General features: G+C 35.3%; 1 protein-coding gene across 46 annotated transcripts in view; it reads left to right on the forward strand.

Annotated features, from left to right (window-relative positions):
* LOC108710881 (protocadherin gamma-B5) overlaps positions 1-17,792 on the forward strand; it is a 234,383-nt gene that overhangs the window by 194,508 nt on the left and 22,083 nt on the right. For 2 of the 46 annotated variants that reach the window (XM_018252073.2, XM_041586106.1), the window contains exon 1: positions 1,071-4,278. The exons of 41 other annotated variants lie outside the window; for them this stretch is intronic. In XM_018252073.2, the coding sequence (XP_018107562.1) occupies positions 1,843-4,278 (2,436 nt within the window). In that variant the 5' untranslated portion in view covers positions 1,071-1,842. Of the gene's footprint in view, positions 1-1,070; positions 4,279-7,003; positions 9,974-13,703; positions 16,255-17,792 lie in introns of those variants that run through there. 3 more of the 46 variants (XM_018252078.2, XM_041586102.1, XM_018252071.2) reach the window with 2 other exon arrangements.

The raw sequence follows: 17,792 nt of genomic DNA on the forward strand, positions 1-17,792 counted from the left end.
AATGTCATGATAAATAGAGAGAGACATACCAATCCAACAGTCTTATTAAGTCTGATAGTATTATACATACTAACAAGTACCAGGATTTGGTTAATAAAATATCAGTTTATATCCAGAGAACATGAAGATTTCTACATTACATACATTATATTATGAAGTACAAAATGACTTACAATTTGTGGAATTGTTATGTCTTTATTAAGGCTACATATCATGAAGACAGTTGTAACAAATAGATGATTTAAGAGTTGAATTTCTAAAACTGTGTCAGCTATTAACATGATCCCTGTATATTTCTCCACTAACTTTCTGAAAATTCTGCACACAAGTGTGCAGTTGCTGGCTTAGGACAACATTATCATGACATCCAAAGAAGTTATTCTAACTGCATTTTGTGCTGCACAATACTATTTCACTTTTTTCAGCATAACTACATTGTGATGTTAGAGAGAGCAGTATAAGGAAGTAATTTATCAAGTTTTCAAAATGACAGTTAAAAAAACCAACCCTAATGTTTTGTGACTTTGGTTCAATAATATTGTAGTGGAAGTTGATGGTAATGTAGAAATGTTTCTTGCCCTGTAGTGCTCTGGTTTGTTTGTTTTTTAATGGCTTTGTAGTGTCTAGGGCCCAAGTAACAAACAGTGGTTGCTTGAAGTTAGAATAAAAGATGAAAAGTTGTGGATGAATAGTTAAGGATCTCTACAGAACTTTTTATCAGTGACATCTTAAAACCAGATTGCATTTGCAGTCTGGAAAGATTTTGCATGAAAAAGTTGATAAGACATGGTCTATCCATACTAAAAGTTATTTTAAATATGGCCTCTCCCTTTAGTGCATTAAACTTCACAGCATGAACAGAAGTCTTCTTGTTAATGCAATGTTAGATGAGCAAGACTACTCTGTAATTTTATAACTTTGGTTGAAACATAGATAGCATATGCAGCAAGGCATAGAGCCATGTAAAGTGTTGAAACAGGGATGGTTTGCTTACTCTGCTTATTTTGCTTATATTTCTACCTATAAAAAAGTGTTTCTTATCACTACAGGGATAACAAATACATACTGAGTAATAACATTATTCTTTCATTTAGTGATGTTATCCATTATTAAGCTCATATATTACATTGGTGATCCTGGGTGCTCTGTGTACTCCCTTAAAGCTGCCTATATTGTATCTACTGCCTTTAGACTAACAAAGATTTGGCTTTTCTGTTCACTGAAACATTATACTAATAAACATTGGCAAACTGTATATTTTGAAGGGTTGGATTGCAGAATTTGACGAGGTGCAACATTTCAACAAAACTAACTTGAATAAAAAGCAATAAAAATTAATATCTAGTGATTCACAGCTTGTCAGTCCTACAAATACATATGTAAACTACTGAAAATAATATCATAGGTGCCATCTGTAAATGAAACCTGGAAAACTGTAGTACTCAGATGTTTTCAATGAAATCTGGTTGTGATGTTTAAACCTTTGGGTAATTTCTTTAATTTGTCATAAAATTAGCCTGTTAAAATGAGAGTTACATTACAAATGTATAGTATGTACATTTATAATATTTAGAATTACACATGAGAAATGGAAATATTAACATTTTAGGAGACTTGCAGTTCTTAGTTAAGACACAGTGTGCCGCTGTTGACCAATAAGGTGGAAACTCTAGTCATGGAGATTCAAGTTCCCAACAGCCAGGCAGTACAGAAACTGGAAAACACATTCATTTTCATATTGGATTCTCATGATCACAAGCTGGGGACCTGAGTGGATTTGCTTCATCATTTTTATTTGTTTCCCTTCTGTGGATTTAAAGTATTTCACTCTACCTGGTGACAATGATTTTTCACAATATCAAGGAAAAAAGGACTGAATGGCCGCTGAAATGGCAAGTAGGATATTTTCTTCTGTTCTCTTGGTTGTGCAAGGCAATCACTGGTCAGCTTCACTATTCAATTTCTGAAGAGGAAAAGAAAGGCTTTTTGGTAGGAAATATTGCTAAGGATCTGGGTTTAAGTATTAGGGATCTAGCAGAGAGAAATTTCCGCATTTCCTCTGTAACTGCAGAGCATTTCTTTAATGTGAATTTAGAGAATGGAAACCTGTATGTATCAGACAGAATAGACAGAGAGTCAGTTTGTGAAATGACACCTATTTGCTCACTGAGCCTAGAAGCAGTGATTGAAAATCCTTTGAATGTTTTTCATATAGAAATTGAAATTCAAGATATAAATGATAACGCTCCAATATTTTCAAAAGCTATAATGAATTTGGAAATTACAGAACTGACCCATCCTGGAGCTCGTTTTATATTGGGTGATGCAGTGGATCCTGATATTGGAATTAATTCTCTGCAAGCTTACAATATCAGTGAAAATGAATATTTTGCATTAAATGTGAAAACCAGCAGTGATGGAAGGAAGATTCCAGAACTAGTCTTAGAAAGGCCTTTAGACAGAGAAAAACAATCTGCTCTTCAAATTGATATAACAGCTTTAGATGGAGGTATCCCTGCTAGAACAGGAATGTCAGTGATTAAAATAGTTATAAGTGACTTCAATGACAATGCCCCACTATTTTCCAAAGAGTTGTACCAAGTAAGCCTGATTGAAAGTGCACCAGTGAACACTCTTGTGATTCACATGAATGCCACTGATGCAGATGAAGGTGTAAATGGTCATGTCACATATTACTTTAGCCGCATCACAAAAGCTGCGCAACAAAAATTCACCATTGATACTGAAACTGGTGAAATAAGGACAAAGGGAACACTAGATTATGAGATAACAAAGGCCTATGAGATGATTGTAGAAGCACAGGATGGGGGTGGCCTGTTTTCCAATGCTAAGGTGGTTATTCAGATTGTAGATGCAAATGACAATGCACCTGAGATCATTCTGACATCCCTATCTAACTCAATTCCTGAGAATTCCGTACCTGGCACTGTAATTGCACTGGTTAACATTCGAGATATAGACTCTGGTGAAAACAGTAATGTCTACTGTCAACTTACAGATCATTTGCCTTTTGAAATAACTTCCTCATCTAGCAACTATTTCAGACTGATCACTACAAGTCTCTTGGACAGAGAAGAAATGCATGGATACAACATTACTATTAAGGCTTCGGACAGAGGATCCCCTCCACTGTCCACTACCAAAACAATTGAGCTTGTGCTATTAGATGTGAATGACAATCCACCAGTTTTTGAGCAAGCCAGCTATGTTGTATATATTCCAGAAAACAATCTATCAGGTTCTTCTGTATTCCAAGTGCAAGCCTCAGATCCGGATCTAGACAATAATGCAAAAATTACTTATTTGATTGTTGATACAAATACAGATCATTTTCCTGTATTGTCATATATTTCTATTAATTCCATGACGGGAGTATTGTATGCACAGCGGCCGTTTGATTATGAACAGCTTAGGGAATTCACCATTCGAGTAGCGGCTAAAGACAATGGCTCACCACCTTTAAATAGCACTACCACAGTTACAATATGCATTATTGACCTTAATGATAATTCTCCTAAGATTCTATACCCTTCTACTGGTGCACAAGATTCCGCACAATTCGAAATAGTTCCTCGATCTTCAAATAAAGGGGAATTAGTTGCTAAAGTAGTTGCAGTGGATGCTGACTCTGGACACAATGCCTGGCTATCATATGAATTTCTTCAAGGTTCAGAACCATCTTACTTTAGCATTGGTCAACGCACTGGTGAAATCAGAACTCTGCACGTTTTTCCAGAGAAAGAGACAATGAAACACAGAGTCGTTGTCCTGGTAAAAGATAACGGATCACCCCCACGGTCTGCTACTATCAATTTAAACCTTGTTGTTGCTGAAAATTTTCAGCAGGACATTCCCCAAATTAACAACGAATTCCAGAACTCAGGTTCCCAGTCTAATTTAGATATTTACTTAGTAATAGCTTTGGCACTGATTTCATTTCTATTTACTCTGACTGTGATGCTGGCGATCATATCAAAATGCAGAAAATCTGTCCATTCTCAGACTTTTGAGACTTTTGGAACTCTACCCACTGGGTTGTATTCTGAAGCAGGACCCAAGTATCCAACAAACTTCCATAATGCAACATTGACTCTCCCATACTCCTATGATGTGTGTGTGGCACTTGACTCAGCTGAGAAGGAATTTGCTTTTCTAAGGCCTCTTCAGAGTGTTCCAACTGAAAACCTTATAGACACAGATGATTCTGGAATTGGACATAAGTCTCTAAATGATTCCTCATCTGATATGAGTGACCAGGTGAGGGTTTTCTATTTTGTATGCATAAATGTACATATCTTCCTCACTGGAAATGTACAGATGTTATATATAAACAATGCACATACAACAACATTTTTAACTTTTGTATCTGTGGTATAATATTTCTTACTTTTATAAAAATCATAAGATACTCAGTGTTTTTAAATAATGGCATAACAAATATAATTAAAATATTAAGAGATGATCATGAAAATGATCCAAATCAATCTTATTAGTTCATTAGATCACACACACTATTATATGTTACAGGCATTTTTTTCTTGCCATCTTTTCCCTAATTTTAAAAAATGAATTTTATTCTTCCAATAGAGCGTGGTAAAATATGCCACAATTTTGACATAGAATTACATTTTTTATACCAGCTTCAAGCAGGTGCACAATCTTAGGCAAGAAAGGCATGTGAAAATATGAATGCTGTAAAATACGTAAAATTGAAAAACATGCGGACTATCATAAGACATAAAAATGGCAAGTATGGGAACAACATATGAAAATATTGTTTAATGGTGGGAAATTATTATATATTTCTAAATGGGGAATTTAGTCTATAGTAATTAATTTCCACTCTACCTTTCTACGCTTTACTTCAGGGGTGCCCAAAAGGTAGATGGCGATCTACAAGTAGATCTTTAGCTGGTGATCAGTAGATCTCAAGACACTGTCAGCAAACAGCTTGACTAAATCTACCTCTTGTTTTTCATTCAGATATTTATAACTATTATTTTTTATTGTAATGGTTACAAAAGAAATTGTTGTTTGTTAGCAATATACATTTTCTCATAAATCAATATTTAAGTAATATTTGAATGCTAACAATGCTTTTATAGATGTAGATCATAATGGGACATCATCACTAAAAGTAGATCCTGTATTAGTAAAGTATGGGCGGTCCTGCTTTACTTTGTATAATAATTAAGGAGATCTTAAATTGATGTTTGAATGTATAAATATAAAGTATAAAGTATAAATATATAGAGAGTATCTATGTTAGCAATCATTCTGGACAAACCCGTACTTCCAAAGGATGATTGGAACTTCCTTTGTGTCTTGGGCATGTTGCTTGAGCAAAGAGGATTTGGGTGAAGATTCAAGAAGTAAAAACAGATCTTGGCAAATGTAGGTTATAGACTTGGCCGGTATCATTTCTAATCACCTTTACGAAACTCATTGTTTTTTTGGCCTTTCTGTGAATGACCTTGGCCTAATTTTGGTTTCCATAATCCTTAAGCCATGTGTGCCTCTGTCTATTTCTTGGTTAATTCTTAATAGGGGAGCACTTCTGGTTTCCCACAGCTCTTAAACTACAAACACTGAGTTACTGAGTGGTTGGATCTGGTTCCATTTCTTTGCTCCCAACTTTCACCAAACGCTTCTATTGCTGTGGTCCCTCCTGATTCCCATGCCTAACAATGAATTAAACTGTGTCACCTGTCAGACACCTTCTTTCTCACTAATGAATATTGTAAAGAGTAGCTGATACCAGTCATCAGAATATGTATCCATTGCAACCGCCTCAGATTTATTAATACAGATGATAAGAATAAAAAAAGACACACTTCCATCAACTTCAGCCTTTTCTGAAAGGTTTTGAAACCTGCTGATACAACCAATAGTTGTTTCAAAGGAAGGCAAACAACCCTTTCCAGATGGAATCTTCTTTCTTTAGGAGAGAATTTATTATATTGTACCATATATATATATATATATATATATATATATATATATATATATATTGATACATTGTTAACATATCTCCCCTTAATCACCTCTTCTCCAGCATAAAAAATCCCAACTTTCTTTATAACTGAGATTTTCCTAACCCTTTACCTTCTGTGGCCTTTTTTAAGACAATTTCATTAATATATTTTCTAAGGAATGGACCCAAAACTGCACAGCATATTCTAGATGGGGCCTTGCCAGCAATTTGAAAAGAGGGAATATGACTCCCTGTTCTCCTGCGAAGCAATGACCTTTTTAATACTAATACCTTGCTGGTATTACGTTGAGACCTTTAGATGTGTTACATGTACCAGGTGTCTTTCTGATTCAGTCTAATATCCAAATCTAACTGTAACATCTTTATATACTGATACCCACACCTAAGGAAAAGGAATATTTATTACAAATGACAGTATACATATGGGAATGTGTAATGAAAACAAGTTATATTGTTTTGATTTTTTTTTATTTCCTTTTAAACTTATGGCCACTGTCAAAATCATCTTTGAAAGTGGTAGATATTCTGAGATAATTGGTAGTTTTTTTTATATTTTGCTTTTTCTTTAGGAGTTTTAGCAGGCAGTGGTTTGAATAAAAGAATGGAAGATAAATAGGAGAAGGCCTGAAAACAGTAAGCCTCACAATGCAATAGGTTATTGGCTGCCAGTGTCAGTGTCTCCATTTGAAAGGGGTTCTCTGGTTTCCTTACACACTTCAAAACATACAGCTTTTCTGGTGTGTATGTAATAGGGACCTTAGACTGTAAGTTACACTTGGAAAATGTGATATGTTGGTGATATATAAATAATATCATAATAATAGTACATGCTTCTCTAATATTAATGCTGTGATATGCTGTGCCGTAGTATGCTGTGTGAACCACGTGGCGCCAAAGTATAGAATATGTTAATAACATTTTCATAAAATGCCAAGTAAATACAGATAATACAAGATAACTAATTAATTAGTCAAAATCATGTACGAGGTGTTTCTTATTATTAGATAACAAAGCAAAATAGTAAAGACTTGTTTGTTTTAATTGGATGTTACGGTAAATGGCATTGCTGTAGTACTGATGTTTCCTAATCATTAGAACCTATAACTAGTATTGCAGTATTTTTTTAAAGATGAAATAGTGTAACATTTTTTTTAATTGAACTATTTTCTTGACCCAGTTATAAATCAAATTCCAAAATGTAATATTCAACCTTGGGGGGTTATAATAATAAATGATAAAGTCGCTTTGAAAACTCAACTTGATATATTAAAATTACAAAATGAGAAATCTGCAGTTCTTAGTTGAGACACAGTGTGCCGCTGTTGGCCAATAAGGTGGAAAAACCTAGAGATGAGGATTCATGTAAGTTTCCAACAGGCAGATTGTAGAAAACACATTCATTTTCATATTGGATCCTCATGGTTACAAGCTACATACCTGACTGGACTTACAGTATTTTATCATTTATTTTTTACTCTTCTTGTGGATTTAAAACATTTCACTCTAGAAGATTTTTACTTGGTGACAATGGTTTTCCAGAAAATGAAGTTTACAAAGACTGAATGGACAACAAAATGGCAAGTAGTGCATTTTCTTCTGTTCTCTTGTTTGTGCAAGGCACTCACTGGTCAGCTTCACTACTCAATTGCTGAAGAGGAAAAGAAAGGATATTTGGTAGGAAATATTGCTAAAGATTTGGCTTTAAATATCCAGGATCTTGCAAAGAGAAAATTCCGCATTTCTTCTGTTACAGCTGAGCATTTCTTTAATGTGAATTTAGAGAATGGAAACCTGTATGTATCAGACAGAATAGACAGAGAGGCAGTTTGTGATGTAACACCCATTTGTTCACTGAGCCTAGAAGCAGTGGTTGAAAGCCCTTTGAATATTTTTAATATAGAAATTGAGATTAAGGATATAAATGATAATTCTCCAAGCTTTTTGAAAAATATTATGAATTTTGAAATAACAGAATTGACACCGCCCGGAACCCGCTTTGTTATGATTAATGCGCTGGATCCTGACATTGGTATTAATTCACTGCAAACCTACAAAATTAATGAAAATGGGTATTTTAAGTTAAACGTGAAAACCAGCAGTGATGGGCGAAAAATACCAGAGTTAGTCTTAGAAAAGCCTTTAGATAGAGAAAAGCAATCCTATCTGGAAATTATTTTAACAGCTTTAGACGGTGGTAGCCCTGTAAAAACTGGATCAGCTGTAATTAAAATTAATATCAGTGATTTCAATGACAACAACCCATTATTTTCCAAAGAGTTATACCAAGTAAACCTGATTGAAAGTGCTCCAGTGAACACGCTTGTGGTACACTTAGATGCTACTGATGAAGATGAAGGTATAAATGGACACATTACATATTCTCTTAGCCACATCACAAAAGCTGCTCAGGAAAAATTTACCATTGATTCTAAGACTGGTGAGATAAGAACCAAAGATGACCTGGATTTTGAGACAACAAAGACCTATGAAATGATTGTAGAAGCACAGGATGGTGGTGGCCTTTTTTCCAATGCTAAGGTGGTTATCCAAATTGTAGATGCAAATGACAATGCACCTGAGATCATTATTACATCAGTGTCTAACTCCATTCCAGAGGATTCTCCTCCTGGCACAGTAATTGCACTGATTAAGGTTCGAGATATAGACTCTGGAGAAAATGGCAAAGTCTACTGTGAAATTATGCAACCACTGCCTTTTGAGATAACATCTTCCTCTAGCAACTATTTCAGACTGCTCACTACAAGTTCCTTGGACAGAGAAGAAATACATGGATACAATATTACTATTAGAGCAACAGATAAAGGATACCCTCCACTATCAACTACTAAAACATTTCCACTTTTGATATCAGATGTGAATGACAACTCCCCAGCTTTTGACCAAAATAGTTATGTTGTGTATATTCCAGAAAATAATCCATCAGGATCTTCAATATTTCAAGTGCAAGCCTCAGATCCTGATCTGGATGGCAATGCTAAAATTACTTATTCAATTGTTAATACAAATACAGATGGAATTCCTGTATATTCCTGTGTATCCATTAATTCCATGAATGGGGTTCTTTTTGCCCAGTGTTCATTTGATTATGAACAACTGAAAGAAATTGACATTCAAGTAGAGGCTAAAGACAATGGATCTCCACATTTAAGTAGCTCTACTACAGTTAAAATATATATTACAGATTTAAATGATAACGCTCCTAAGATTCTATACCCTTCTACTGGAGTAGATAATTCTGCTATGTTTGAAATAGTTCCTCTATCCTCAAATAAAGAGGACCTAGTTACTAAAGTGATCGCAGTGGATGCTGATTCTGGACATAATGCCTGGCTATCATATGAATTTCTTCAAGGTTCAGAACCACAAGCTTTTACCATTAATCAACACACTGGTGAAATCAGAACTTTGCGTATTTTTGCAGAGACAGAGATCCAGAAGCACAATGTCATTGTCCTGGTGAAGGACAATGGGACACCCCCACAATCTACTACTATACATTTTAGTATTATTGTCACTGAAAATTTTCAACAGGATATTCCCCAAATAAACAACCAATTTCAGAAGTCGGAGTCCCTATTAAATTTAGATATGTACTTAGTAGTGGCTTTGGCAGTTATTTCATTTCTATTTACTTTGACTGTCATGCTAGCAGTCATATCAAAATACAGAAAGTCAGACCATCCAAAAGCATTTGGATCTGTAACCACTGGCCTCTACTCACAAGGAGCACCCAGATTCCCTACTAATTATAATAATGCAACATTGACTCTTCCACACTCTTATGATGTATGTGTAACGCTAGACTCAAAAGAAAAAGAATTTGCCTTTGTTAAACCTGTTCAGAGTGTTCCAATTGAAAACCTCATAGACACAGATGACTCAGGAATTGGAAATTATTCAATTATTGATTCTTCTCCATCTGAAATGAATCAGGAGGTGAGTTTTGTTTTTTTTATGAAATGCCTGGAATTATTTTAAATATCTTATGTATTTATGAGATAACAATTAGGTAACATATAAGGGAAACCTATTATTGTTTCTTCTTATAGTAACATAACAACAATTCTACAAAAACGCTACAGACTCTAGCAAGTGGATAGAGACCTCTCCCCAGGAGTACTTTAAATTTAGAAACATTACAGTACATTGAACACAAGGGGGCACATTTACTAAGCGTCGAATATCGAGGGTTAATTAACCCTCGATATTCGACCCTCAAAGTAAAATCCTTCTACTTCGAATATTGAAGGATTCTCCGCAAATACTTTGATCGAACAATCGAAGGAAAAATCGTTCGTTCGAACGATTAAATCCTTCGAATCTAATTCAAAATCGAAGGATTTTAATCCATTGATGGAAGGATTGTCCTTCGATCAGAAAAAGCTTAGCAAACTTATGGCGAAGGTCCCTATAGGCTAACATTGTAGCTCAGTAGGTTTAAAGTGGCGAAGGTAGTCAAAGTTTTTTTTAAAGAGACAGTACTTCGACTATCGAATAGTCGAATAGTCGAACAATTTTTCGTTCAAATCAAAATCGTAGTTGTAGTCAAAGGTCGAAGTAGCCTATTCGATGGTCGAAGTACAAAATACTTCGAAATCCTAAGTTTTTTTAGTTTGAATCCTTCACTTGAGCTTAGTAAATGTGCCCCAAGGTGTAGGTGGGGTTTTCACAGTCCTATATTGTAGAAGTCAAATTAAACAGAGGTGATTGAGAACACAATGAGCCTGGCAAAGTTAAAATTTAAGGCTCATTTACTAGTAAGAGTGAAATCAGTTTTGGTTGGTAGGTTTGGTGATACCTTGGCTTATAAGGGCAAGGTGGATATAAAATGCTTCAGAACTACTATTATACTTAATTATAATTTATTATACTTACAAAGTAGACCAAAGCTGGTTTAAATGAAAGTTGGAACAATAGTCGACAGTACAATGTGTAGACATGCACTGGGAATCTGGGTTGTGGAGTTCTTTATTTAATAATAGAATTGATTTTGAATGCTAGTGTAGATACTCTGCAGCAAAGGTATAAATGACAGCTGCTGAATTCTAAGCTTATCTGTTTTGAGCCTTTTTACATGGTAACAACATAGATGTTGAAGAGTTGTTTTTTTTTTTTTAAAAAAAAAGGAAATTACTTTTGATTTTTTACAATGTGCTTTAATAATTGCTTAGTATATACTGACTAACCAATAAATGTTATGTCAGTAAAGCAAAACCAACTTTTTGTAACAGTTCTATGTTTGTATACATAAGGTACTAAATAATATGTAAATGTGAATGTGGCTAATATATATATATATGCACTGTATGACCTGTAAAGGTCATGTAGAAGTCAATGGCAGATGTCCCTTTTACAATTTGAAGATATTGTGATCTGTGCTGGGTTTAGTCCGATAGTCCAAAAAATCCAAGCAATTTGTGTGTCAAATCCTAAAAAAGTCATACGATTTGAGTTTTTGCTAGATTTTATTGACTTTTTTCCTGACCTGACTTTTTCTAGTTATTTTATTGATAAATAAGGTAAAATTATGGATGGAAGTTTGGTCAATCTTGGTTTAAAAAAAATATGAGATAAATTTGAGTTTTAGTATATAAGCCCCATAGTGTTATATGCTCTTGACTCTTACAGTCAGCTTCATTTAAATCATTTACATCTTTTTACTGGATTCAATAAAAGTTATGTTTTAAATATTAGTGCCTAAAAATATAAAAACCATCCCTTTCACTAACCATCTGCAAATCCTGTGCCTAAATCATGCCCTGCCTGGGCATCAATTGGCAGTTTTTGTATTCTTTATATTTGATGTGTACACTCTTCTGTTGTAGAACAGTACTTAATATATTGGTGTTTCCTAAATAACTGTTAATCCTATGCTTAAAGCTCAATGTCTGCTTTAGGAAAGGAGACTGGGAGGAATGCCCAGTGGACGGTGCCAATAAATGCATCAGTTTGTTCTATTTTCATAACAATGTCAGTCATGACAAGATATGTCCAAATGGTGCAAAAAAATTGCGGCACAAGTTTGCAAAATCAGAATGATTTTTTGGTTTTATCACAACATACAGGCCCGGATTTTCCTGTACTAGGCCTAGGGCAGCATAGATTAAGGGGCGGCATGCTGACCAGCCGCATGTGCAATTCGTTTGATTCCGGAGCACTAGCCACTAGGTGCTTTTGCTATGGCTAGAAACAAGGATGCGCATGTGCACTATCCTTTAAGAGGGAGGGGGCAATGGAAGACGCTGGCCTTTGGGCGCCCTCAGGGCAAATCCGGCCCTGACAACATAATCTAGTGTTAGGATGTGATGTGTTTGTAAAAGGTGTTCATTATGTTTACTAAATTTACGGAATTATTTTAACAATATCTAATGTCAGTTTACTAATCCCCCCCATTATATTTCAATGTCCTGGGCTGTTATGCTTTGGCCTTTGTTGGCCTCTTACAAAAGCCCTTCTAACTTACTTAACAATACAAAGTGTCTTATTTATCATGCTGTGTAAAACATTGGTGAAAAACATCATTGTGATGTTGCCCATAGCAACCAATCAGATCTTCGCGTTTGTTTCCAACTTTTAGGTGACTGTAGAAATATAATTGCTGATTGGTTGCTATGTTCAACATCACTGGTGATGTTTTTCTCTATTTATGTGTTTTACACAGCATGATAAATAGGCCCCTAAATATTACATTTCACTGCCCCAACTGGGCTCTCTTTACTTTTGCTTCAGCCCCATGGCTGCCCATGTAAAACATTTTAGAGCAAATATAATTTCCATAATTTCCTCTTGCCGAAAAAACATCAGAAGATGATAAAATGATAAATCTATACATGTAAAACATAAAGCAATTAAGAACATAAATACTTTTTGTGCTATTTTTGAAAACAACTGAATTCAAATGTGTTTGGAAGGTTAATTTTAAAAGGGCAAGTGGTGCCTTCATTTTGTAATGCTGCCCTGTCAGATACAGGCATGTGCTGGAGTTTCTTGGCAATCAGGAACACACAACTATACTATAGTCACCTTAGGGATCAGTGTTGGTATTTGAAGTTAATTATTATTTATTGGTCATTTTGTATTGTAAGGTCTATTGAACAGGGCCCTCTTTACGTCTTGTATGTTTGTATATAATCCATCCATCAATGTATACACCCATAAAGAGCAGCGGAATAGGGAACTTTATAAATGTGTTAATAATTAATAATAATAATAATAATAATCAGTCATTAGTCATATATAATTAGTCATAATTAGTCATTCAGTAATTGCCAGCATCTTCTGCATTTCGATTGAAATATGTCAAAGGAATTTGCATTAAAAGTTTGAATATCAGTTGTTACAATGCCAAGAAATAAATATTTTAATATTTTTTTTATTTTTAATATTCATTTATACATTTTTTTCTTACATTACATTTCAATCCACATCCTTATATACAGAAATGATCATGTATAATTACAGTATTAATTATAATTTAGACTTTCAATTTTTGTTTTTGTAAACAGACATAATAATAACAATAATAGTAATAATAATAATAATATTAAAACCCCTGCAGTTCTTAGTTGAGACACAGTGTGCCGCTGTTGGCCAGTAAGGTGAAAAACCCAGGAATAGTGATTCATTTATGTTCCCAACAGCCAGGCAGTGCAGATTGTGGAAAACACATTCATTTTCATTGTGGATGGACATTATTACACTGCAAACCTGAGTGAATGTACTCCATCATTTAATTTTTATATTCAATGGATACAATGGATTTTATTCTAAACATGGAAGTATTGAAGCTGGTGACAATGGGGAAAAGCAAAGGAAAAAGAACTGAATGGACAGTAAAATGGCAAGTAATTTATTTCCTTTCCTTCTGTTGTCTGTGCAGAGCAGTCACTGCTCAGCTCCACTACTCAATTGCTGAAGAAGAAAAGAAAGGCTACTTTGTGGGAAATATTGCTAAAGATCTAGGCTTAAATATCCAGGATCTAACAAATAGAAAATTCCGCATTTCTTCTGTTACTGCAGAGAATTTATTTAATGTGAATTTAGAGAATGGAAACCTGTATGTATCAGACAGAATAGACAGAGAGTCAGTTTGTGAAATGACACCAGTTTGCTCTCTGAGACTGAAAGCAGTTGTTGAAAATCCTTTGAATGTTTTTCATGTAGAAGTTGAAATTCAGGATATAAATGATAATTTGCCAAGTTTTTCAAGAAAAAACATGGATTTTGAAATATTGGAAAATACCCAGACTGGAACCCGCTTTGTCCTGGGTAATGCTCAAGATCCAGACATTGGAATCAATACTTTACAAACTTATAAAATTAGTGAAAATGAATATTTTAATCTAAATGAAAAAGCTAGTACAGATGGCAGAAAATTTCCAGAATTAGTCTTGGAAAAGCCTTTAGATCGAGAAAAGCAATCAGCTCTTGAAATCATTTTAACAGCTGTAGATGGAGGTACTCCTGTAAAAACAGGAACCGCTATAATTAAAATCAGTATAACTGATGTCAATGACAACACCCCAATGTTTTCTAAAGAGCTGTACCATGTACACCTGCCTGAAAATGCCCCAGTGAACACCCTTGTGATTTGCCTGAATGCCACTGATGAAGATGAAGGGGTGAATGGCCACATTTTGTATTCCTTTAACCATATCTCAAAGATAACTCAACAGACATTTACTATTGATTCTCAGACTGGTGAAATAAGGACAAAAGGACCACTAGATTTTGAGATTACAAAGGCCTATGAAATGATTGTAGAAGCACAAGATGGAGGAGGCCTGTTTTCCCACACAAAGGTTGTGATACAAATCTTAGATGCAAACGACAATGCCCCTGAGATTATTCTGACATCCGTGTCTAACTCCATTCCTGAGGATTCCTTACCTGGTACAGTAGTTGCGCTGATTGACATCCAAGATAAGGATTCTGGAGAAAATGGAAATGTTTATTGCCAGATTACTGATTCAATGCCTTTTGTATTAATATCCTCCTCAAGCAACTATTACACATTAGTAACTACAGGTACTTTGGACAGAGAACAAACACATGAATATAATATTACTATTAAAGCTACAGACAGAGGATCTCCGCCACTAAATACCACCAAAACAATTAGGCTGGTGATACTAGATGTAAATGACAATCCACCTCTTTTTGACCAAGCTAGTTATGTTGTGTACATTCCAGAAAATAATCTGCCAGGATCCTCCATATTCCAAGTTCAAGCCTCCGATCCTGATCTGGATAACAACGCTAAAATTATATATTCAATTGTTCATAAAAATGCAAGTGATACTCCTGTATCTTCTTATATATCATTGAATTCAATCATAGGAGTTCTCTATGCACAACGGCCATTTGACTATGAACAAATGAGGGAATTCACCATTCAAGTAATGGCAAAGGACAATGGATCTCCACCTTTAAATAGCACTGCCACAGTTAAAATATGCATTACAGATCTAAATGATAATTCTCCTAAGATTCTGTACCCTTCTCATGTGGTAGATGATTCTGCTCAATTTGAAATAGTTCCAAGAACTGCAAATAAAGGGGAATTAGTTGCTAAAGTTGTTGCCGTGGATGCTGATTCTGGCCACAATGCCTGGCTATCATATGAGTTTCTTCAAGGTTCAGAACCATCTTTCTTTACCATTGGTCGACACACTGGTGAAATCAGAACTTTGCATGTTTTTCAAGAGAAAGAGACCCTGAGGCACAAAGTTATTGTCTTGGTGAAGGACCATGGAAACCCCCCACGATCTTCTACTATTAATTTAAACCTTGTTATTGCTGAAAGTTATCAGCAGGACATTCAAGATATTAAAACTGATTTCCATAATTCCAATACCTCAAATTTAGATATTTATCTGGTTGTAGCATTGGCTTTCATTTTATTTTTATTCACTCTGACTGTCATGCTTATCATCATATCAAAATGCAGAAGATCTACCCATGCTAAAACATCTGGGCCTTTAACTACAGGCTTATATTGTCAGTCACCAGCCAGGTTCCCAGGTAACTTTAATAATGCAACACTGACGCTTCCATACCCCTATGATGTGTGCGTAGCTGTAGACACAACAGAAGAAGAATTTGCATTTCTGAAACCAGTTCAGAATGTTCCGGATGAAAACCTAGTAGACACGGTTGATTCAGGCATTGGAAATAATTCTGTGAACGATTCATATTCATCTGATTTGAGTACCCAGGTGAGATTTTTCTAAATAAATTATTTTCTTTTATGTTCTTCCTTGGGGTTGTGGTTGGTGCCAATAATGTTACTTATTATGGCAGATTTCTAGTTTGTTTACCAGTTTATCAATCTCTAAATTTGCTTATTTGATTAATCATTATGGAGAGACAATACAGATCAGTTACTGGTAGTGACGAGCCAAGCCGACTGGGCGCCCTAGGAGTCCCGGCCAGCCACCACACTCCCTTCCATGCACTCGTGTGCGACCTCGAATGCATTGTGTGCATGCGTGCGCAGAACGCCGGAGGAGAGGGAGTTAGGAGAGAGCCAGAGGGAAAGAGAGAACGCTGGAAGGGAGGGAGGCAAGGGAAAGTGCCTGAGGGGAGGGAGGTGGGCAAAAGACAGGTACCTGCCCAGCACCCCCCTTTCATTGTGCCCTAGGCAGGTGCCTCTTCTGCCTACCCCTAGTTCAACGCCCTGGTTACTGGAATGGAAATGATTGTTTTTGCATGTTCCTTAATTCTGAGCTTTTTGGATGCTGGGTTCCCAGATATATTTTTTCCTATAAGTCTGCATAAATATCTATGATTCTTATAATATGTTTGACCAACTTCTATATTATACGTTTTATATGGTTATGACACTTTAACAAATCACACCTGATTATTTTTTGAACTTATGCCCACTCTCTGCTACCTCTGTTGATAGTAGTTTTGCAGCCTAATGTACTCTGTGAGCATGCAACAGAATGCACCTCTCCTTTGCTCTGTCACATTGGTATGGAGCTCATGTCTTTCTCACTATACTTCCCTATAACTGTTGATACTTAATCATCAAGACTTTGATTAATCTGGTGCCTTTAGTTTCTTTGTGGAGGCAGTCGAATCTGGTCCAATTGTATCTTATCAGTACCCCGCTGTTTACGTCTGTTAAAGAATTGAAATTATATAGAATGTGTTTGCTATTACAGTTATCATAGTGCGCATTGACTGTTTATACAAAAAAATATGTTGCTGAATATTCCATAGTGTAGTGTGCAGCCCACTGAGCTGCAAGGTGCACAACTGAATTAAGTCTCTACATTGCATATGAGGGATGTTAGACAAATGGGCCTAAAGTTATACTCACTCTAGTGGATTTTTTCTTTCTACCTTAAACAATGCCATTTTCTCCCCACCCATGTATTGCGCCATGCGTCAGTGGTACTTAATGTCTAAACTAGATTGTGGACTTTTTGTGCAACTGAAACATTGTGCAAATCTCCAATGTGATTATCAATGGCTTTTTTCCAACAGAATTTAGATAGCTGTGCCTTTTGTTTCATTAGAAAGACTCTTCTCAACAATGAGAATTAATCAATGTGGTTCTAATGTTTTATAATTATAGGTTAATGTTATATTTAGGAGCGTAATTATCGATGGCTAAAAAATCAATTCTCCAAGGATGCGGAATACTTTGCCCAATTGTTTTAGAACTTTTGAAAGAGCATAACTGTGTTAAAAATAATGGAATTCTTATTCTTTTTTGGGGCTTAAGAACTTGTTATAGTGCCGT

This window comes from Xenopus laevis, chromosome 3L, assembly GCF_017654675.1.
Source record: "Xenopus laevis strain J_2021 chromosome 3L, Xenopus_laevis_v10.1, whole genome shotgun sequence".
Classification (NCBI taxonomy): domain Eukaryota; kingdom Metazoa; phylum Chordata; class Amphibia; order Anura; family Pipidae; genus Xenopus; species Xenopus laevis.